The sequence below is a fragment of the Procambarus clarkii genome, chromosome 19 (assembly GCF_040958095.1).
Source record: "Procambarus clarkii isolate CNS0578487 chromosome 19, FALCON_Pclarkii_2.0, whole genome shotgun sequence".
Classification (NCBI taxonomy): Eukaryota; Metazoa; Arthropoda; class Malacostraca; order Decapoda; family Cambaridae; genus Procambarus; species Procambarus clarkii.
Genome location: NC_091168.1, coordinates 14,892,816 through 14,917,111, shown reverse-complemented (window position 1 = coordinate 14,917,111; position 24,296 = coordinate 14,892,816). Strand labels below are relative to the sequence as shown.

General features: G+C 45.6%; 1 protein-coding gene across 34 annotated transcripts in view; it reads left to right on the top strand.

Moving 5' to 3' along the window:
• The window catches only part of LOC123757622 (CLIP-associating protein 1), a 714,204-nt gene that overhangs the window by 627,653 nt on the left and 62,255 nt on the right, over positions 1–24,296 (top strand). For 22 of the 34 annotated variants that reach the window (XM_069326979.1, XM_069326971.1, XM_069326982.1 and 19 more), the window contains one exon: positions 5,738–5,797. The exons of the other annotated variants lie outside the window; for them this stretch is intronic. In XM_069326979.1, coding sequence (XP_069183080.1) covers positions 5,738–5,797 — 60 coding nt within the window. The remainder of the gene's footprint in view (positions 1–5,737; positions 5,798–24,296) is intronic. 34 annotated transcript variants of the gene reach the window in all.

Genomic DNA, 24,296 nt, shown 5'->3' with positions numbered 1-24,296 from the left:
AAATCTCTTCTTCTTTCCTGGTGAATACTAGATCCAGTACTGACGGTATATCTCCTTCCCTCATTCTTGTGGCTTGCTTTATGTGTTGATACAAGAATGTCTCCAGAATGAGGTTCACAAATCTGCATGTCCAAAAGTCTTTCGTTCTTGCTTCATAGGCCTCCCAGTCTATTGCTCTAAAGTTGAAGTCCCCCAGTATCAACAGTCGTGATTTATCTTTATCTGCTTGTACAATAATATCTCTCATGACCATTATGAGGCCCTCTCGTTTGTCATCCAGTTCTTCCTTTGTCCACGTGTTGCTTGCTGGTGGGCTGTAGGCATTTACAATTATCAGGTTATCATCCTGATTCCAGACCTGCAATGCCATTATGTCAATATCTCGAGGGTTTTCAAATATTAACTCTTTTTACCTTCAGGTGTTTTTTCACCAGTACAGCCACTCCTCCTCCCTTCCTAGTTTTCCTGTCACGTCTCCAAACTGAGTAGCCTCTTGGGAATATGACTTCATTTATTATATTTCCTTCAAGTTTCGTTTCTGATAATGCAACAATATCTGGGACCCTAAGCTGGATTATATCTTGCAACTCCAAAGTTTTTGACCTCACTCCATCTATGTTGGTATATACAATTTTCAGGAACATGTTCCCTTTTCCTTTGCTCTTTACTCCCCCTTCCACTACTGATCTTGTTGCTTTGTTTTTATGTACCATTTCACAAGCTTTCCAGTCCCTGTCACTTTGTAAAAAAAAGAATTTCTGTCTTCTTCATTTCTATCCCCATTTAGCCGTTTTGCCTCAATTAAGTTCATTTTCAGCTTTTCTCTGTCTTCCTTGGAGAGGTCTTGTCTTATTGACCAAGATTTGCCAACCTCATCACTCTGCAGTTTCCTGGCATTTCTTAGCACTTCCATCATGTTTTTCACTCCATTAAAGGTCACCCTTAAGGGGCGGTTCTTTTCTTTCTCATATTTTCCTATTCTTCTAAAATCACTGACACTGTGTGTGTGTGTGTGTGTGTGTGTGTGTGTGTGTGTGTGTGTGTGTGTGTGTGTGTGTGGAATATGCAGTAGTTGTTTGGTACCCATGTCTCAAGAAGCACATCAATAAACTGGAGAAGGGGCAAAGGCATGCTTCAAAATGGCTTCCGGATCAGATAAACAAGAGTTACGAAGATAGACTAGAGGTGTTAAACATGCCAAAACTAGAAAATAGAAGAAAAAGAGGTGATATGATCACCACTTACAAAATACTAATAGGAATTGACCAAATTGACAAAGAGAAATTCCTGAAACCAGCAACTTCACAAACAAGAGGATACAGATTCAAGCTGAGGAAACAAAGGTGCCAAAAAATATTTTAAAGTTTTCTTTTGCATACAGAGTGGTAGATGGTTGGAATAAGCTAAGCGAGGTGGTGGTGGAGGGCAAAACTGTCAGTAGTTTCAAAGTGTTATATTGCAAAGAGTACTGGGAAGACGGGACACCATGAACATAGCTCTCACCCTTTAACTACCGTACAGTAAAATAATTATACACAGAGGCTTCCTTTCCCTCATAAAATGAATTATACTGTATATCACATATGTATCAGCATGTCGAGGAACAGCATGTTATTGCCATTGGCAATCTGCTTTACCACTACTAACAGTAAAGCCTAGGAATAATGTATTTATATTAGAAAAGACATAATGTGGCCACATCCAAAGTTTATGGTAAAATAAGCAATTCCTCTGAGAGTGGTGAGCCACCACCAACTGTGCCACTAGCTGTGCCACAGGGCTGTTCCTCACCCTCATTCTTACGTATGGAGTCACTTTCATCCACTTCTAACTCATTCTCAAGTTAACAACAACTTGATTAATAGACTCAGTAATAATATCCTCTATATAATAAGGTAGTGACTCCATGCTGACAGCTCATTAATTTAGACTTTGATGACATGAATCTACGAGTTAGCTGGCCAAAATCACTAAGCCGTCTAGGCCCCCAAATTATGGGGATTGGCATTAGTTCCCTTAACAAGATGACATGGTCATGTGCTTCCAAATAGGCAAATACAGTACATTAAAACAACACATTAACACCTCGGTGTTGTGATGACGTTCTCGCAGTCTTTAAAACAATACACATAGTGGTACATGGCATTAACGCTGTCAAGAACTAAAATATTTGTGAAAATTCCATTTATTGTTCAATTATTTTGGGACTTGTTTTAAAATGTGCGCCAACATCTTTTCCATTCTCTGCATACCCCATATGGCATCACAACACCGCTCGCTGCATGGGTAGCCTCCCATGACGACGTTCTTTATCTTACGATATTGGTAATGATGTTCTTCTATTGACCTTATATGCATATATCCCTTTAGAGCATTCTATTGCGAACAATTTGATATCAAATGAACGACATAACATGAAAATTGATGTGAGAAAACTGGAAAGAGTATAAGCATTGGAGTGTGGTTGTGCACTTACAGGCAACGCTCGGCTTACCTTGCGGTGCACTGCGGATGGCCTGCTGGGCCAGGCAAAGTGTTAATAATGTGAAATATTCAAATTATATAACACATTTTAACAGACAATTATTGATTGTTAGAATAGAATGTATAGTATGCAGACAATGAGTCACAATAACATGGCTGAAGATATGATGACCAAACCACACCTTAGAAAATGAAAACATTATGATAATGGTCCACCCTGGACCATTATCATTGTAAGATCCCCTTCCTTACATCAAGCCTTGTGAAACATGGCTTGATGATGGTCCAGGATGGACTGAAATATTGTCATTTCTTCACTTTTTGATATGTGGTTTGGTCATGTGAATACCATATGGTTTGTCTGCATACTGTATATCCTATTCTAACAACCAATAATTGTCAATAATGTTAAAATGTTCTATATAATTTGAATGTTTTATGTTTGGTCATCATATCTTATATAATTTCAGCCTATCCTCAGTGTAAAGTGATTTCCCTGAAACACCAAACACATTCTCACACCACATGGATAGTCATCTAGATATTTGTGATAGTCTGAAGCATATAATACTCCCTGTAATAGTCTACTTATAAATTAGTAAATGAACTTTTGTCTTAAAGAAGATTCTCAAGTATAACTTTATTGTGTTAACTCATTGGTTTAAAATAGAGGCTATGCTTAACTTATTTTTTTGAAACTGAAGAATTTGGTTTTCTGTAAATGAAATTCTAGGGGATATTCAAATAGTTTTCAAATTTCATATTTCTTCAGAATAAGGCATCATATTAACATAACCAAACCTAACCTAACACAGCCTTAACCCAACGTAACCTTAACCCAACGTAACCTTAACCCAATGTAAGCTTAACCTAACTTAACCTTGACCTAACGTAACCTTAACCTAACCTAACCATGGATAGAGAGTAGATAATAGCCTTAATTATGTAGTGGTTTTGAAGTGATTAGTCCAGGGGTACCTTCTCCCTAAGGACCGGTTTTGTAATGTACAGTGCCTGCTAAAACAAATTCTTTTTCTGGTGGCTTATGTACTGTGACTCAACTGGACCTATCCTGATCCCCTGAGCTAGATTTTCCAAGTGTGGCACTTAGTAAATATTTTTTTTTTTTTTTTTAGGGTTTTCCTTTAGTACAAATTTTGCAAACTTTTATCAAACAAAATGTGTAAGAGCAACAGTAATCAACCTGGAGGTAGTTATAGGAAGTTAAATGTTCCATCATTTAAAGATAAATAAGTTATTAAACTTTGTGAGAATGCCAGTGCTGCTGCTGCGAGTGTGGAGAGAGAATTTGGTACCTGCATATGTACTCACCTAGTAGTACTTGCCTAGTTGTGCTTGCGTGGTTGAGCTTTGGCTCTTTGGTCCCTCCTCTCAACCGTCAATCAACTGGATGTACTGTGTCTGCTGTGCAGAAACAAAAAAGTGTATACTGTACATTAAGTATATGATTGTTAGTAATAGTAAAGAGCAGTTAGTAAAAATTCTAATAGAAAGCGTTAATATAAATACATTGAAGTCTCTACGCTGTGTGTGTGTTACTTAGTTTTTTAGCCGAAATAACTTTAGTAACTTAATCTAATTATGCCTAATATTGTGTTACTGCTTAATAGGTAAACTAGGCCTAGTTTGTTGGCAATTTATGTATTTCTAAACATCAAAGTTGATAAATGTATTCTGCCTGCTAGGCAAAACAGTGTATACTATTCCTAGTACTCTAGATATGTGTGAATTTATATATATACTGTATATATATATATATATATATATATATATATATATATATATATATATATATATATATATATATATATAATATAAATAAATAAATAAATTTTATACTAGCTGTATAACTCGGCCACAGCAGCCCTTCCCCGCCTGAGGTTCCAGGTTCGATCCCCGATGGAGGTGGAAACAGATGGGCAGAGTTTCTTTCACCCTGGTGCTCCTGTTACCTAGCAGTAAATAGGTACCTGGGAGTGAGACAGCTGCAAGGGCTGCTTCCTGGGGGGTTGTAAGAAAAAGGAGGCCTGATTGAGGCCTGGGCTGCAGGGACGCTAAACCTCGAAATCATCTCAAGATAACCTCACGATAACTGTTCCCCTGTCCTCCCAACCATTCCCCCACTCCCCCGTCCTCCCAACCATTCCCCCACTCCCCCGTCCTCCCAACCATTCCCCCACTCCCCCGTCCTCCCAACCATTCCCCCTCTCCCCCGTCCTCCCAACCATTCCCCCTCTCCCCCGTCCTCCCAACCATTCCCCCACTCCCCCGTCCTCCCAACCATTCCCCCACTCCCCCTTCCTCCCAACCATTCCCCCACTCCCCCGTCCTCCCAACCATTCCCCCACTCCCCCGTCCTCCCAACCATTCCCCCACTCCCCCATCCTCCCAACCATTCCCCCACTCCCCCGTCCTCCCAACCATTCCCCCACTCCCCCGTCCTCCCAACCATTCCCCCACTCCCCTGTCCTCCCAACCATTCCCCCACTCCCCCTTCCTCCCAACCATTCCCCACTTCCTCGTTCTCTCATCCCCCCCTCCCCACCATACCTCCCCCTCCCCAATCCCTCATCCTCCCCATCCCCCATCCCCTCGTCCTCCCCACCATTCCCTCACTTGAAAACAGTTAAAAAAAAAAACATGGTTTTACCTGTAACAGGTTTGACATCTATATAGTGGGTATATAAAAACATGCGCATATTCGAATGCAAAGGCGTTTCAAAATTTCTAAGCGATCGGTGAAGAATTTTCACAGATTTCCCTCACATGAAAAACTCACAGCATGTGTTGCTTTTGCGTCCAACAGATGGTACTGTTTTAGAAAAAAGCATGTTTTTTCCTGTCACAGGTGTGGCATTTATATAGTAGGTATATTAAAGCGCATGTATTCGAATGGAACGTTGTATCAAAATTTCAAAGCAATCGGTGAAGAACTTTCGGAGATTAGAGATTTTGAACAAAACGAACATTTACATTTTTATTTATGTGATGTAGGATAAATAATTTGTTATAATTTACAATGTGGCTGTTAAGAGCATGCTGCATCTGAGTGTGATTTAGTTTTTGATATGCTTTACTATTTTAATCCTACTTGATTGTAAGACAACATTGAGTAATGGATTATAACATTCTGTTGAGAGCCTGGGTGCCAGACTGGATTATGTTGCAGGTGGATTTTGCATTTTAATTTTTTGTGTAGCTTATCAGTGGTTTTCTTCTTGCCGTACTCTAGCTATTCTGGTACGGATCACAGCAACGTATACTCAAAGAAGTGTGGGAGCCAACAGCAAAGGTGAGACCATTTATGATAGTAATTAATGGTGGTGTCCTTCCTGTTCTGTATTATCACATGGGTATTTTGCTCTGGGATGGTGCAATTGCATGATTATCTTGGTAGCTGTGAAAGTATTATGCTTTATTGAATGTGTATTATTTTTCTTCTAGACTTTACTGTGTTTACAGATGTAATTTTCTCAATGCCTGCATTGTAGAACCATATGTTATTTGCTTTGAAACACCTTATTGTGAAAGTTAAAACATTTTTATTCTTTATAGAAAGCTAATTGGGTGTATTTTGCTTTAAATGTTTAATATGATTTACTTCCTACTATTACTAATAGATCTAAAAGGGCTCAACTTCCTTCAGTTTCATCGTAAGGTTTTTAGCAGCTAGCCTAGGTACAGACCCCATTTTAACACAAATGACATAAATGTTTTAATACAGATCAATGGGAAAAAAATAAATACAATATGTTGGAGAATATTTCCCTTAAACCCTATTTTTGAAGGTAGCTCCATGAATTGTAAACAAAAAGATTGCCAAACTCAAAATGAAAGCCAACCATAGAATTTCCTGGGGGAAAGCCCCCTTCGGCTCCCCGGAGCTATCCAGACTGATATGGACATTCTTTGACTTTGGTATCAGTCAGTGTGAATGAACTTCATAGGCCTACTGGGGACCACGAGCCAGAACCTGGCACCCTCAGAGAGGCACGAGGAGCAATGGCCTATAGAAGTGCACATGTGATTTGGAGAATTCTGTGTCTGTCATCGACCGAGCCAGGCACCCAGAAAGGTAAGTGCCCCAAAACAAACCTCTATTCTGGTTAAAACTACTGAAAGCTAAATGAGTGGACAGAACTCCCCAAATGAAAATGAGAAAATGAGCATGACGTCACATGTGCCACGTCGCTTGTCTGCACAGCTCCCCCCTCCCCTGGGAGGGGTAAGGGGAAGAGGGAGCCCCAGACCTCTCACGCCGGCTATCAAAACCCCCAGTTCTTGGCTGATGTGGCTCGGTGTCGGTAGTGTGACTCTGGCTCCTGATTATTGTTTCAATGCTGTGCCTTGGGTTTGGTGCTGTCTCCATGGTGGTGCTTGAGCTGGGAGTAAATTCACAAGTGCTCGGGCTGCATGCACTTAGGGTACCCTTCCCTTAGTGCCCTGTAAGTACTGTCCTTGCGGCTTGGTGGTTATCTTCTACAAGTCACCTTGAGTCTATCTCTGTTGGATCTTTTGCCGCTTGGTGATAGGCTGCCCTGAGTGTGCTGGGGAGATTTTCTTCCCTTGTTTATCTTCGCATAAGAGGTAGTTTGCACTGGTAATGGCGAGGGGTACTGCACAGATAGTTTTCACCTATCATAATGGCTGGCTCTGTTCCGCCTGGGTACGTTGACCTCTTGCAGGGTTTTTCTTTTTTGTTTGATTGTGTCTGGTGGGGGTGGGGTGGGGGGTTCTGCCCTTGTTGGATTTCCCTGGCTATAATTTGGGTATATTGTTGTATGGTGGTATTCCCTGCTAGGCCCCTGTGAGTGGACATGTCCCGGGGGTTCAGCTTTTTAGCAGTTTGTTTGGTAATCTTGGGTGGCGGTTCACAGTACCCTGCCTGGGCTTCCCTTAGAGGTACAGATCTAAGGGTCTTGGAAAACCCCACAGGGGCACTAGAGTCCGATGGATGTGACCCTTGGGGTCCCCTCTCGTCTTGTGTGGGTTTGAGGGTTGCTCTGTGCCCTTGTCTCAAGGTGACTCATTATTTTTGCCTCCGTTATGCTGCCTGTTAGGTCGGTGACACCTTCGACTTGGAGTCCTGCGAGTTTTGTTGCTTGCTTTGAAATTGAAATTGAAATAAGTTTATTGAGATAGAATACACACAAAGGGATGAGGTAGCTCAAGCTATTCTCACCCTGTTTAGTACAAAGTGTTCATACATATATAGACACACATCACAAACAATAAACATATTGCTGAACATTCTGAGAGATAAACATGTACATTTCCTCCTTTACACAAGTAGTATGGTATCAGACGTACACACAAATACTTTTATGATTAGGTATACTGTATAAAAAATTTGCAAGAGACATGCAGATAATTTAACAAAAGATTACAGTCTTACAAACTGTAAGTCTTTTGCATTACATGCAAAATTCTTATCTCTCCAGAATATTATCAACCTTTTCGTTGTGACACATCCAGGCTATTTGTTCATTAACAGTCTTTATATCAGTGTTTCTATATACATTAATCAATGGACAATCAAGAACATAATGGGTGAGGGTGTGAGACCTTAACATACCACATAGTTTACACTTTGGTCTGGTAATGACGCAGCATTGCGTGATTACCGGCGGCAAATTGGCGACGGTTTCGGGAGGGGCGCACCGCAGTTTTGGACATTATATGCATACACACCTATAGGGAATTTCATTGCGAATACAATGATACCAAATTGAAAGACCTAGGACCAGAATTGAGGTAACAAAGTTGAAAAGAGTATACCCATTTTATTGCTCTTTATTAGTGCTCACTGCAGTAACGCACCATCACGTTCTCTCTTTGCTGTGGGGTGGGACGCCGGGGTTTTGGACTTTATATTTGCATATACTCCTGTAGGGAATTCTATTGCGAACACAATGATACCAAAATGAAAGATCTAGGACGAGAATTGAGATGTCTAAAGTGAAGAGAGTGAACACATTTTATTGCTCTTGCATTCTCCCGGGTAACACACTCTCACTTTCTCGCCAGGCTTTTGGGCTTTATATGCATTTAGTCCTGTAGAGAATTCTATTGCGAACACATTGATACCAAATTGAAAAACCTAGGATGAGAATTGAGATGACAAAGTTGAAGAGAGTATACACATTTCGGTATGACCGCGCGCTCTATTGTAATGAGAGGCACCTTGGGGTGGTGCAGCGCTCTCTTTCTGGTAACTTTCATCTTGTCAGCAGGTGGAGCGTGCTGCTGTTTTTGACATTATATGCATATATTCCTGTTTGGAATTCTATTACGAACACATTGATACCAAAATGAAAGACCTAGAATGAGAATTGAGGTGACCAAAGTGAAAGGAGTGTACACATTTTATCGGTCCTGCACGCTCCCAGGTAACATGCTCTCATTTTTTCTGTTTGTTGCGGATAGTACGCTGGGTATTTGGACTTCATATGCCTTTAGTCCTGAAGAGAATTCTGTTGCAAACACAATGATACCACATTGAAAAACCTAGGACGAGAATTGAGGTAACAAAGTTGAAAAGATTATATACTTTTCAGAATTATTGCGCGCTCCCGCGGAATGCCCAAACCCACCCGGGGTAGTGTGACGCATGTGCGCCCAGAGCATCAAAGTGTTAACACCTATTCCATATTCCCAGTAATATTTGTACCCAAGCCTGAGCCGCATGTGCACAGAGTCACTCCATGTTGCTTGCTTGTGACTCAGTTTACCCAGTCCACTGATGACATTATTCAGGTACAGGCAGCTCAGGCGTTGCACTGTAGGTTTTGGTTGTTGCAACGCATTAGGTTGCTTGCTGCCCCGGAAGCCCCGAGGCTACCTCATTTTGGTTATAGGGACCCAGACTTGTGGGAGTGTTGGTCGCTTCGGCCTTGGTTCTGTCTGCACCCCCTCATCCTTCCCCTGCAGTGGTTCATCCTGGTCGCCCCTCCTTCCCTGCTTCTGGCTCTGAAGCGTCTGTGGGCTTCGGGGTCGGGGCAGGGTCTAGCTGGTTTTGAGACTCTAGCAGTCTCGGGGATGCCCCTTCTGGGGTGGCGATGGAGGCATTCAAGTTGGGTCCTCCGGTCGTGGCTTCGGGGTCTGAACAGTGGGCTCCTTCAATTTCTGCCGTTTTAGCTTCCCCGGTTTTTCTTTTGAGGTCAGGGCTTTGGAGAATGACTTGGCCGCTGGTCCTGATGTGGAGGTTCCCGGGGCGGGGGAGGGGATGGCTTGGGGGGCCTTGGGACCCATTGAACCCCACTAGGTTTTTCTACCCTCCGTGTGGGTTTGGTTCCGTGTCCCTTCGGGTCTGTCAGTTCTGTCTTTCCAGAGGTTTTTGGCTTCTCGCATCCCGCCTTCTGAGGTGCGGGAGGCCATTGCGGCTTACCTCCTGCGCGACCCAAATTACGCCTCTATTATGAATCCATCTTCTTTCAGGTTTGAGTCTTTGTCTCCCTACTGGGCTTGATATGAGGTTCCGGAGTCATCCTGGCTTGCGGACTGCCCATTGTTTTCTTTGGATGCTTGGCATGCCTTCAGTCATGCCAGGTCTCACAGTTCCATTTGTCGTGGTAGGCACTGGTGCCAGTTTCGAAGCAGGCGCTGCCTTCGGACCTGTCTTCGTCTGGTTGGCGTAGTGTTAACTCTGTGAAAAGGGCGGGTTCTGGTAAGAGGCATCGGCGATTTCTCGGTTCGTCCCATTGACAGGGCGATGGGGGGGGGAGGGCTCTGTTCGCTCATGCCTGGTCTCATGATTTGTGGGCTTTTCGGGTCGTTTCCAACAGCCTACAGTGATATTGGGTGGCCCCGCCTCTTCAGGAGGTTTAGGGCGGGTGGAGGCAGGCCTCTTTTCTTGGGCTCTGTCGGGTCATCACAGAGTGGGTGCGCTTGGGCGTTGTCGAAACGACAATGCCTCTCAGATGGGTCTCCCGCCTGTTTCCAGTCTTGTGCGAACCTGCAGTTCATTCTGGACTTTGTCCCGTCTGAACCCCTGGGGCTGAATGCCATGTCCTAGGTTCAGCCTCAGTTGGAGCCGGGCACTTGGGTGGTGTCTGGACCACAGGAACATGTATTGGCACATCCCAATTCATCCTGGGTTCATGGACTGGTTTAGGTTTGTTGTGGGACGTCTCGGTTATCGCTTTCATTGTCTCCCGTTCGGGTTGAACCTGGCACCTTGCATGCTTACACGCCTTAGCCGGGTCGTGGTGGCCCGTTTGCGTCTTTTAGTTGTTCGGGTGTTGGCCTACCTCGACGACTGGCTGGCCTGGATTCCCAGTCAGTCCTCGTGTCTGCTAGCCAGGTTCGGGTTAATGGTGAACTGGTAGAAGTTCCATCTGGTCCCCTCCCAGTTCGGACTTGGCTGGGTCTTGTGTGGGACTCTCGGACCACATCCTTGTCTCTGCCTCCGGCGGCTCTGCTTCGCCTGCAGTCCCGCCTTCGTCTGTTTCTGAGGGGTTCCTGAGTCATGCGGCGGTTGCCCGAAAGTTTGTGTGGGAGCCCGAACTTTGTGATGATGGTGTACCTGCCTTGTCAAGTTTGGCGTTGTCGGCTGTTCTGGTTCCTTCGGGGATGTCCCTTTTACCTCTCTCTTGTGATCGCTGGATTTGGCCCCCAGGGACCTTGCGTCGGCTGCTGAGTCGCCGGCTTCCTCTTCAGGTTCCTCCTCTTTTTTCGGGGTTCAGTGCCTTGGCGCTTTGCCGAGCCCTCGCTCGATGTGTTCACGGATGCGTCGTTTCTTGGCTGGGGTTTTGTCACCAGTGCTCACCAGGCGGGCCAGGGTCAGTGGGGGCCGTCCTTCCCTTGGGCCCACAACACGGTGCAGGAGTACGCAGCGGTGTGGTTTTTGCTTCAGAGAGTTCGGGTCACCCGTGGATCAACAATCCGGCTTCATTCGAACTGCTCCCACGTGGTTCATTTTCTGAGCCAAGGGATTCGATGCGGTCCTTGACTCTTTAGGGCTGATCGCTTCGGGTGACTTGTCTGCTGAGTGCTTGGGGTTTGGTTCTCCTGGCCGTTCACATCGGGGGTGTGTCCAACGTTCTGGTGGACGGCCTGTCCCGGTTTATTCCTGTCTGCGGAATGGACGGTTGACGCCGACTCATTCAGATGGCTCTGCCAGATGTCCTGGCACCCGGAGGTGGACCTCTTTGCGTCGGCATGATCAAGGTGTCTTTAGGTATATGTGGCGCCCTTCCCCAACTGCGAGGCTGTCGAGATTGATGCTTTCAGGCAGGACTGGTAGAGGTGGGGGTTCCTGTACTTCTTTCCCTCGGTTCAGCTGTTGCTCCAGGTCCTTGCTCGCTTGGAGACTTGCCAGGGAAGAATAGACCTATTGGCCCTATGGTGGCCAGCCCAGCCTTAGTTTCAGGTGCTGCTTTCTTGGTGTCCAAACTCAGAGGTTTTTCCTGTGACTCCGACTCTTTCAGCAGATCGGTCCAGTCCGTTACGAGACTGGTTTGATCATCTCCTCGAGTCTTTGCGTCTAGTTTTTTTGACTCAAGTCTGTCACCATTTGTATGGTGATCAGGTGGCTTCGTTGGTGGTGTCCCACCTGAGGGCTTCGTCTCGACAGCTGTATGAAGTTTCCTGGCTGTCCTTCCGTTTCTTTTTGTCTCTTCGTCGGTACACTTCACTTTCTGTTAAGGTTGTTTTGTTCTTTCTCTCGTGGTTGTTTCAGGACCGTCATCTTATGCCGAATACTGTCGCCTCGTATCGTGCGGTGTTGGCAGAGCTGCTGCTGCTTGCTTTTGGTATTGATGTTACTTCTGCACCATTTTGCAAGCTGCCTGGGCATTGTTTCATCTCGGCCTGCTCATGTGCTGCTTGAGCCGTCCTGGTTTTTGGACATGGTGCTCTCTTATCTCTCTTCTCCTTGGTTTGTAGTGGCCCCTTCGGTTCAGGCCTGTTTCTCTAAGGCTCTCTTCTTGTTGGCATTGGCCTCTGAGGGGTCGGGTTGGGGAGCTTCATGCTCTCCTCTGGCGCAGGGGTTTTTGCCCTTTTGGTTCTGGTGATAGGTTTGTTCGTTTGCAGCCGTCTCCTTTTCTGGCGAAGAATGAGTCGGCTGCTTTTCAGAAGGGTTCATAGGTTGTTGATGCTTGGTTGGTTAGGCTGGGGGTGCATCATGTGTTGTGTCCAGTTACGGCTCTCCGCCGTTATTTACGCGCCACGGCTTCTGTGTCCGGGGACGTGCTTTGGGTTGACCGGGTTTTCCCTTCTTTCCTGTTCCAGGGTTCGGGTTTCTCAAGTCGTCCGCAGGGTTATTCGGTTTAGCCAGCCTGCTGTCTGTCCTCGTGTCCATGAAGTTCATAAGTTTGCTGCGCTTTCTGCCGTTTTCGGTAACATGTCTTGGACTGACAATAGGGCACGGGGGTTTTTGCTGGTCGAACAAGGTCCTGGCTGTGAGCTACCTGGTCAATGTTCCTGGGCCTAGTCGGGCCTGTGTCGCTTAGTGTTGGTGGTTGCAGCCAGTTGTCTCGACTTCGCGTTGAGGTGTGAGGGCCGACCGCCTCCTGGGCAAGTCCCTCTTGTTTTGGTAAAAAGTCGAACAAGCTCCCCCCCAGAAAACCAGCGTTGAATGTAATGAAACATCTTTTTCTTGGTGAGACCCGGAGGCTCCCCGGCAATCCCCTCTTCCCCTGATCAGCGTTTTTTGCGTGTTTTTGTCATCTAGCCTTGAACTGGGGTGTGGATAGCCGGCATGAAAGGTCTGGGGCTCCCCCTTCCCCTTCCCGGGGAGGGGGGAGTTGCACAGACAAGTGGCACAGCATGTGTGATGTCATGCTCATTTACTAGTTTTCATTTGGGGAGTTCTGTCCACTTGTTTAGCTTTCAGTAGTTTTAACCAGAATAGGGGTTTGTTTTGGAGCGCTTACCTTTCTAGGTGCCTGGCCTGGTCGATGGCAGATATAGAATGCTCCAAATTACATGCATTTCTATAGGTCATTGCTACTTGTGCCTGTCTGAGGGGGCCAGGTTCTGGCTCGTGGTCTTCAGTAGGCCTATGAACTCCTTTCACACTGATGCTAAAGTCAAATAATATCCACATCAGCCTGAATAGCTCCAGGGAGCCTCCGGGTCTTACCCAAAATATGGCATTTGATTACATTCAACGTTGATTTTACTATGTTCAGTGGCTGTCCCATGGGGTTAATATGTTACCATGTTATTCCCATTTAGGAAAATTTGGTATAGTGCCAGGCTATAAGCTGCCATCAGTTGCAGAGTTCTTATTGGCCTACCAGAGACCATGAGCCAGAACATGGCCCCTCAGAGAGGAGCAGGGAGCAGTGGCACATATGACAAATTTTATGTAAATTTATTCATGTTTGCCACTACTAAGGAAGGCACCCAGAAAGTTAGTGAAACAAAACAATCTACTGCTTGGTTAGAAACGAGATCGCAGCCTCAAAACACCAAAAAGAACTCTCCCAACAACATAAAGAAACAATTGAAAATTCATAAAGTTATGAGCCCATTACCCCCTCGTTTGGATGAAAGGAGGGAGGCCAATCAGGTCAGCTGGCGGCTCCACCAACAGTTCTTTTTCTGATGTGTACTGTGCGTGGTTGCCCTCTCAGTTCGCTCTGGCTCCAGTCTCCTGTCTTAAGCTAAGTGGTCTTTTGGCTTTGAGGTTTTTCTGTGCACAGTTTTGCAGCGTGAATCAGGAGTTTAGTGTGCTTGGAGCTGCATGTGCCCAGGGTTATCTTCATGGTGCTCTCCTTAAGTGCTGCCCTTGTGCTCTCAGGGTTTTCTTCGCTGGTGTTTTAAGATTTCACTCCCTTAGAGGGGGGGGGGGGAAGTCTACTCATACTCACTTGTGGTGACACACACCTTTCAGGTAAGCTAGTTGTTTGGACACTGTCTAATTGGATTGAGGTGTTTTTGGCTGGTGGGGCACATTGTGGTTTGCATGACCTTGCCTGCACACTGAGGTAGTCCTTCCAACCTTATATACCTGGTCGAGTCCTAGGTTCTCTCTTGTTTACTCGTTCGCCATGGTGCCTTGAGTGTTTGCAGTCCTTGTTTTCACTCTTTGGTCCTTTTCGAGGCTTTTAGTTTCATTTGGGCCTCATGACTTCAGGGTTTTATTTGTACCATTCCTGCCTCTATTAGGTTTTACATAGGATCTGGGTGCAGATCATCCCCTTTGGTCTCTCTCTTGCAATTACTGCTGGCATTGGGTTTGAAGGGTGACTGTACAACTATATAGGCATATATACTGGGCATACCTTGGGCATACCCTGAGTGTACCCTGGGTATACCCACAGGGAACATTCACTCCTGCAGGCCCTGGAGAACCGCTGTGGATTCAGTAGTATTATGGATACCTCTGCTGGGCCCACTCTCACCTTGTGCAAATTTGATGGTTGTGTGTTGTCTGTGCCATCAGGTATTGTTCGTTTTTTTCTGCCTATGCCATGCTGCCTGCTGGGTCGGTGACACCTTTGATCCTGAGTCTTGTAGGATTTGTTCCGTGTGTGTTGCTCTTCTTACCCACCCTCCTGATAAAGTTCTAGGGTATCTGGTAGTGACTGCTTTGCATTTGCATTTTTTTTTTTTGTTGTTGAGCGATCTAGGTTGTGTGCCTGGTTGGATGCCTCGTATTTCCACACTTTGTTGTAGGGTCTCAGATTGGGGGTGGGGGGGGGGGGTGGGGGGTTGAATCAACCATGGTTTTATCTACATCTCTTCCTTTCCTCCGGGTGTGATGAACCCTTCTCTTTCTTTCCCTTCCCCCCCCCCCCCCCCCTTCCCATCCTGCTTCCAGCCCCGTAGCAACCGAGAGATTTGGAGAGTTTAGTTCGGGATGTGGTTTGGGAAGATCCAGGGTTTGCCCCTTCTGACTTGGGCATGGAGACATTTGAGCCTACTGTTCCTGCCGAGGCTTCTGGGTCTTTTCAGCCAGTCCCCCTCTCCTGAGGCCTCTTCCTTGAGCTCAGCTTTTCTATCGCAGGCGGTGGGCTTTAGGGGCCCTCTTTTGTAGTTCCCAGGACTTTGGGGAAGTCGGTGTTGGGCCCTTGGGTCCCCTTTGACCCTTCATGGGCTTTGGTACCTTCTACAGAGAAGGAGTGGGGTTTTCGTATCCTAGTCCTTCCTTGTATGTGTTCGATATGGGTGCGGCTTCCCGTTGGGTTAGTTTCTGAGTGCATTTGGGTTGTTTGTATGCCACAGCCTCCCACAGGTTCATCGATCCTGTGGGAAGTGGTGGTCTCATTTTTTGCCTCCTGTCTCGCCTATCAGTAGGCCATGCTGGCCTTGTCCTTGGACTTGGCGTGGGCCCTGGCTCTCATCTCCAGTTCTCTCGTTTCCTTGCTCTTGTTTCCAGAGGACATTGATTTCCCGGCTCCTGTCTTCTGTGTCCACTGCTTGTCCCCCTGTTGCTGACTTATTTAGTGTTCATGGGATCATTCTCGCCTCCCACAGCAGTTTTATCGGGCCAGGGTGTTACCTGCTGTTTGTCAGAGTAGGTCATCTTTGGAGCCAGATGCTGGGATGAATGCACGTCCCATAGCCAATTCTTCTTCGTTTAGTCAGTGCCGTGCTCATTCTGTTCAGAAGGCTGGCTCTTGGTCTTTGTGCTGGCCCTTCTGCAGGTCATCCCTTTGATGGGGCAGTGGGTGGGGAGGCTCGCTCAGTTTACCAACACCTGGTCCCATGATTCATGGGCTTTTCAGGTTCTTTCTTGTGAACTGTGGAGGAGTTGTCTGGGCCCACCTCCCTCGGGGTGCTCGGGTGTTTTTTTTTTTCTGGCCTCCTTTCCTTCTCTCACCTTTGTCAGGTCATCTCAGGGTGGGTGACTTTGGCCATGATTGAAATAATTGCGTCTCTTCAGAGCATTTCCCGCCTGTTTTCGGTCATAAAACAGGACTCTTTGGATCTCGAATTCATCCTTGACCTGTCCAGATTGAATTGGTTCATTGCTTGTTCCTCCTTTTGGATGAGCACATTGTCCCAGGTTTGTCTCAATCTCGATCCAGGAGATTGGATGATCTCCCTGAACCTCAGAGATGTATACTGGCACATCACTATTCATCCGAGGTTTGGGGGATTGGTTAGGCTTTGTTGTGGGGCGGCAAGCTTTCTGCTCTCGGGTGCTTCCGTTCGAGCTCAATCTGGCTGCTCGTATTTTTATGCAGTTGGCTTGAGTCATGGTGACCTTCTTTGTTTGCTGGGTGTTCAGGTGTTGGCCTTCCTCAACGACTGTCTGATGTATGCTCCCAACCAGTCCGCATGTCTGCTAGCTTGGGATGTGGTTTTTTCCCAGCTCGCTGGGTTTGGGTTCGTGGGGAACTGGTAGAAGTCCCAGTTGGTTCCGTCCCAGGTTAGGACTTGGGCCTACTTTGGGACTCTCGGTCAATGTCGCTTTCCTTACCTCCAGTGATCATGTTCCGGCTTCAGCTCTGCCTTCTCTTGGCGGTGCCGGGTGACTCTGCAGTTACTTGAACAGTTGTGTAGGAGCCTGAACTTCACCATTCTTGTTTATCCCCTGGGCAGGTTTTGGCATCATAAGCTGTTCTAGTTCCTTTAGGGCAGCTCTTTTTGCCCTTCTCGCAAATTGCCGGGTGCTGACTCTGGAGGCCCTTCTCTGGCTGCTGCATCACCAGCTTCCATTTGGCAGATGCTGCAGTGAATTCAGATTCCTCCGTGCTCTGTGATCTGGCTCCATTCAGACAGTTACCCCCGTGGTTCATTGTCTCAATCAGGGGCTTCTCTTCAGTCTCTGTCTCTTTGGAGCTGGTCTTTTCGAGTAGCTCATCTGCTGGGTTCTCAGAGTTTGATGCTACGTGCCATTCATGTTCAGGGAGTGTCCGTCTTGGCTGAAGGTCTGTCCCGATTTGTTCCCGTTTCAACAGGTTGGACTGTCGATGCTTTCTCCATCATTTGGCTTTGTGCCAGGATGTCAACCCCTCTTGTGTTGGTGTGGTCTCGGCATCTTCCTGTTTCTGCGGCACTGTCCTGACTGCGAGACCATAGCAATAGATGTCTTTTGGTTGGACTGGTCAAGATGGGGGAGGTTCATATACCTCTTTCCCCCGATCCGGCTGTTGCTCCGGGTTCTGGCACATTTGGAGCCTGTTGGTGGTGCTGGAGCTCAGGTGTTTGATTTATACCGCATCATGCTGATGCCAATCATAGGGGAGTTGTTTTCGCTGCACTTGGGGTCTCTTCTGGCGAGAGGCCTTAGTACCTTAGTGTCGTACTTGGCTATCTACCTTCAGTGCCTGGTAATCCCTTCGTAGGTTTTTGGCATTTCTGGTTCGGCCCACGAAACCCCCCCCCTCCCACTAACCATGTGCAAGTTTGAAGGGTATTCATCCAGTTGATGAGCCACAGGTGTAGGTCATCATCTTGGCTTTCAGATGGTCATTTTTTCTGCCTCTGCCATGTTACCTGGTGGGTTGGTGACACCCTACAACCCTCACTCATGAGCACTTTATTTCTTCTGGGTCTCTGCATTGACTGATTCAGCTTCCAAAGCAGAAGCAATACAGGAACCTCATGCAGTAACACTTTGCCGCATGGTGTGTGACTGTCGCAGACTTCCCCGTAATGCTCCCAGCGTTTCGGTGAGTGTGTGGCAGCACTGAAATTTGTGTACTCGTTTCATCTTTCTTACCTTAAATCTCGTGCTACGTTGTTCGTTTTGGTATCTATGTGTTCGCGATAGAATTTCCTACAGGGATGTATGCATATAAGGTCCAAAAGCCCGGCGTGACTCCCCCACAGCAAAGCCTAAAGTCGACCAACCGTTACTCGTGAATGAGCACCAATTGGCACAATGTGTATACTTGTTCAGTTTGATAACATCAATTTTCGTGTTATGTCTTTCATTTTGGTATCAAATGGTTGGCAATCTAAAGGCGTGCATTTTAAAACTAGTCCCATAATAATAGAACAATAAATGGAATTTTAACAAATATTTTAAATTTTGGACCACAAAAGTATATATAATCTTTCCAGTGTTCTGACCCCAATTGTCAAGCTACGTCGTCATTATGGTATTACATTGTGCGCAGTCTAAAAGTGCTCATTTTGAAACCACTCTCAGATTGATCGAATAACATTTAGATTTTTAACAAATATTTTAATCATGGACGCAAGCACAAGTTCGCTGCTAGGACTCGAGAGAAAAATAATAGACGCAAGCACAAGTTCACTGCTAGGACTCGAGAGAAAAATAATGGATGCCCATTTGTCCCATAGAGCAGGATAGTGTTATGAGCTAGGTTCGCTGAGGTTAGGCATTTGTTGCATTGTGATTGGTTGGATACCCTGGAGTTGGATCCTATGGTGTTTTGGGATCTGGAAGGGAAGGTGTTGGTAATCTCCACCTGGACTGAGTCCCCACCCCATCTTCCTTCCCCTGCATGTGTGGTTCACCCTGTTTGGGGTCATCCTCTCCTGGGGTCTAGCTCTTAGGGTTTTAGAGTTTGGTCAGGGTTTACCTCTGCCCAGCCTTCTCTGGAAGTAGTCTCATCCACGTTGACAGTGGACGCAGTTGAGTCCCGCCAGGGTTTTGAGACAGTTGTATTTATAAGTTTCTCCCCACCCTCCTCCTCACTCCAAGCCTTCTCCTTTGGAGGAAGCCTTTCTGTCCCTGGTATTGGACGAGGACTATGGCTCTACCCAAGAGCCTGTGTGATAGGTGAGACTAGGGCTGAGGAGTATCAATAGGTATCCTTCAACCTTTCTTGGATCTTGGTTTCCTCTCCGGAGGGTCTTTTGCTTCAGGGGGATAATTTTTCATATCCTCCTTCTATGTATTAGTATGATTGTTTGGCTGCTTTCCCTTGGGTTTGTTTAAGGGCTCCACTTGGTGATTCAAAATTGGTATTTCCAGAGGTTTCCATCTTCCCATGTTTTCCTTTTGGTGGCTTGTGTGAATTTGCTTCTGTACCTCCTGCAAAATTTGGATCACTTTTTACCGATATATCCTGCCTGTTTTTAGTATGGGTCCGTCTTGATATATTGACTGTTATGTGAGGTTCCAGGTTCATCCTGGCTGGCTTACATTCGCTCTCTTCCTTGGGGACTTGGCAAGGGTTCTGTCAGACTCCCACTCTTAATTGGTGGGAGGTGTGTGCGTTCCGTCCTTCAGGTGGTCTTGGGTGGTGTTTTTTATACTCTGCTTGGGGACTGCCTATTTGCCCTGGCACACCTCAGGGATGTGGGCACGTGGCAGTTTCATGTGCAGCTGTTTGGGGCTCTTACCGTAAGTGACTACAGTGCACACTTTTGCATTTAACAGCGGTCTTGTAGGTTTGGTAATTACCCGAGTTGGTGCAATGTTCTCCATACAGTGGTACCTCAGCTTAAAAATTGAATCCATTCCCAGAGATGGTTTGTAACATGAAAATTCGTAAACCAAAGCAAATTTTCCTCATAAGAAATAATATAAATTGAATTAATTCGTTCTACACTCCCAAAAATGTTAACTTCAAAGTAAATTTGATATCTAATTCACCCAAATCTTTAGTACTAAAGTATGTGCAAGTTATTGCTTACCTTTATTGATGACTCTTGTTGGCGTATGGAAGACAGTGTGGAGGGGGGAAAGAGAAGAGGTGTTATTGTTTTGAAGGGGAGTTCCCTTCCATTATAAAACCAGGCAGTGATAACTTCTCTGGGGTACTCTCTGCTACGTTTTGCAGGAGTACCACTAGGACCTGGTTGTGGCTCACTGCTTGCTTGTCTTACCAAGAATATTTCTAAAGGCACTTGTTTTGACCCTACATTTTAACACTTGTCTGTAGTGAGACATCACATTGTCATTTAAAAGGTCAATGCAATGGCCTGCTACAGCTGTATCTGGGTGAGTATTTTCAACAAAACTTTGCAGTTCTTCCCATACTTTACACATTTTCTTAATGAGTAAGGGACATCCTCTACTGTTTATACTCTAAAAAATTTTCTTTGGTTGAACCTTAACACTGACTCTCTTGGGACCCATGGCGAGATATATAATAATTACTTTAATGTTCAAATACCCAAAAATCCAAAAAACACTGAAATTCCCTACAAATAATTCAGGTGCAATTGTCACTAGGCGGGAGGCACTGGTAAACTGAGGCGCGGTTGCCATGCCACCACGTGCTAGGTCGGCCATACGCGTATTAACAAACTACATTACCCGAGGCAAAGTTCGTAACACAATTCGGATTTTATGAAGAAATTGGTCTCGTAGCCCGAAAAGTTTGTAAAGAGGGGCATTCGTAAGCCGAGGTGTCACTGTAGTTTGCTCGTTCTCTATGGTTTTAGTCCTCTGGCTTTGTGTTTTTTGTTTTCGTTTTGTTTTCTGTGGAGAGCTCCTCCAGCTCCCTGGAGGTATACCGGGCTGATATGTTTATATTAGACCATGGCATCAGTCAATTCGATTGGAGTTCTAGCCTTCTGGGGACCACGAGCCAAAACTTGGTCCCCTAAGAGAGGCACGAGGAACAATGGCCTATAGAATCCTCCATGTGGTTGGAAGCATTCTGTCTGCCATCTACCGTGTTAGGCACCCAGAAAGGAAGGCGTGCCAAAACAAATTCCACCTGGTTAAAATTGCTACCGAAAACCGAACTATCAAGCAGAACTCTACATTCAGAAAACATGCAAACAAGCTTGACGTCACAACCGCCGCCGTGCTGCTGTCTGCGTAGCTTCCCGGGAGGGGGAAGGAGGAGCCCCAGATCCCGGGTCAACTACCTAACCTTGGTTCTGAAGCTGATGTGTTGCGTGGCGGTTGCTTGACTCTTGGCTCCTGTCTCTGAGCAGTGCTGTCCCTTTGCGGTGTTGTTCTGCTGTGTGGTGGTGTGCGAGCCAGAAGTAATTCAGAGAGTACTGGGGCTGCATATGCCTAGGGCCACCTTCCCTAAGGTGCCCTGTAAGTACTGCCCTGGCAGCTTGGGGTTACCTTCCACAAGTTGTTCAGGAATTACCTTCTTAGGGATCTTTGCTGCTCGGTGTTTGCTCGCCCTTAGGGTCAGCTGGGGTTCTTGTTTCTGCTGTTTGGGAAAGAAGTTGTATCATTGCAAGGTGCTGTGTAGCTTGTCACCTATTACATGGTGGCCAGTTCTGTTCCTCCTGGAGACATACTTTTGCTGGGTTTTTCTTTTCATTTTGGTTTGTTGCCTGGTGGGGGGGGGGGAAGGGGGGGTCTGCCTCCATGGTTATTGTCCACCTTCAGTTACTCTAGTGGTCCCCCGCTAGGTCCCTGTGATTGTACATGTCGTAGCTTTTAATAGATCTTGGTAGTTGGGCCAACCTTTAGCAGTATCTTGCCTGGGCTTTCCTTGACAGTTAGGCTAAGGTCCCTGGAAAACTCCATTGGGGCTCATTGGTCCATTGGATGCATCCTCTGGGTCCCATCTCGTCTTGGAGGAGCTGCGCAGACATGCGGCGCAGCTATGTCGGCGCAGCTTGGGTGACGTCATGCTTGTTTGCTCGTTTTTCTTTTGGGGAGTTCTGTCCACTCGTTTGTCAATTTTCGTTATTAACCCTTAAACTGCGCATGGCGTATATATATGCCCTGAGTAACATGTCCCATGGTGCGCATGGCGTATATATACGCCATAGGGTGCCAGGCCTGATTCAAATGGCCCGCGGCTACACGGGGTTCACAGTAGCTTCCTCAGGGCTCTTGTAAACAGATGCCATTTTAAAAAAAAATCGTGGGCAATATTCTCAGGTGTGAGAGGCACAGTACTGTTGGAGCAACCAAGGCCGGCGCACACAGCATGAGCGAACAGCATTGATGTTCAGCTTGTGACCACAGCATCGCCGAAAAATGTCAAAATAAATATATAATTGTTATTATTTAGCGATGACAATATTACAGATGACCAATGACTGTGATATAAATAACCAGGGTTGTGATAATAGCAGGATTGTTGTAATAATTTGCGCTGTGTGAGGAGTGATGCTGAGAGACGGAGGGAGACAGCATCGTTTACTGACTGTGTGGCCACCTGTTATTGTTTGCGTTCACCATACCAGGTCAGTGGTTCTCTATGGTGAACACAAATGTAGATACTTATATATAATGTGTGTATTATTGTAATAACAGCAAAAGGATTATGCTGGGAGGAGCCATATGGGTGACGGAGGTGATGTCGTCTGCACGATTTCTCTAGCTGTTTAGAGGGTAGCCACTATGCTCTTTGGGCGCTCTACAAGCTTAGGTGTACAGTTACGGTGCATAAAACATGTAGATATTTATATATAATATGTGTATATAGGGTAATAACACTGCAAAAGGTATTGTTGGGGGAGAAAGTTTAGTGCGTGTGACTTTGAAAGTGTGAGGGAGCCGCCAGCCGCCATCTGTGTATAGCGACGACTCTTAGTGCCTGAACTAACTATATCAGCTTAGCTGTACAGTTGTGGTGAACAAAATATACACATACTTATATATAACGTCTGTATATAGTGTAATAACACCAAAACTGGTATTGTTGGGGGAGAAAGTTTAGTGCGTGTGTTGAGGGAGTGGCAGCGAGTGGCTGGCTGGTGTGTGGCGGTAACTCCTTGTTGCTTTTCGACTCTCAATACCAACTTAGTGGTTCGGTATGGTGACCAAAACATGCCAATACTTATATATAACCTGTGTATAGAGTGTAATAGCAGCAAAACTATTTGTTTATTGTTTTATAAACATAATAATTGAATCACTAATATGCACATCATACTTTTGAGTATAGCGATTATTAACCACTTTTATTATATAAATATATTACAATACACACTATTGAATAATATTACTGCAAAAAAACTAAGAAAAAATCAATCGGAGACATTGAAACAATTAGGTAATAATATCTTTGTGGCAACTCCCATCTGTCAACGCGGGTGACGCTGACCGGGTCTGACGACCGCTCTGTTAACGCCCACTTTTTGCCAGACTTCCTCGGTCAATTGCGCCCAAAATATGTCACCTACGATTTTTTTTTTATTTTTTCCGTGCTCAGGGGACACAAATTAACATGTTTAGAAGACGAAAAAAATTTTTTGAATTTTTTTTTTTCTTGCGCACAGGGGTGTAAATGTCCATATGACCCCTGAGCAGTGTAAGGGTTAACCAGAATAGGGGTTTGTTTTGTGGCGCTTACCTTTCTGGGTGCCTGTCCTAGTCAGTGGCAGATATAGAATGCTCCAAATCACATGTGCATTTCTATGGGCCATTGCTCCCCGTGCCTCTGTGAGGGGGCCAGGTTCTGGCTCATGGTTGCCGGTAGGCTAGAACTCCACCCACGTCGACTGATGCAAAATAGTTAGGATATCCATATCGGCCATGGATAGCTCCTGGGAGCCTCTGGGAATCGCCCAGAAAATGGCGTTTCAATACATTCAACGCTGGTTTTTTACTTATATAAAGTATACCCTAAATATATCCCCTAAATCATTATAATTACAGGATTATAATTATCCCTATATTTTTTTTTTTTGGGGGGGTTATTTGTTCTTGACTTATTTCAACCCATAGTGACCTCCAACTTTCACATATTTGAGTACGAATGCCAAACAATGTTTATTACAACATACAAGTAAATTCATGAATTAGAACTGCCTTATTCATTGTCGATAACTTCAACTTCAATTATATCTATAACTAGAATTTCAACTTACTTCAGTATCCAAAAATCTAGTTTCTGACCGATTCTCACCATTTTTACATATAGTGTGAACAGCTGTCTGTTCTTCAATCCCTATAGAATTGATTTTTCATAAACTCTAAACATTTGGAGTTATAAATTTTTGTTGTCTAAATGTGGCCATATTTCAAATGCCATATTGACAAAATTTGT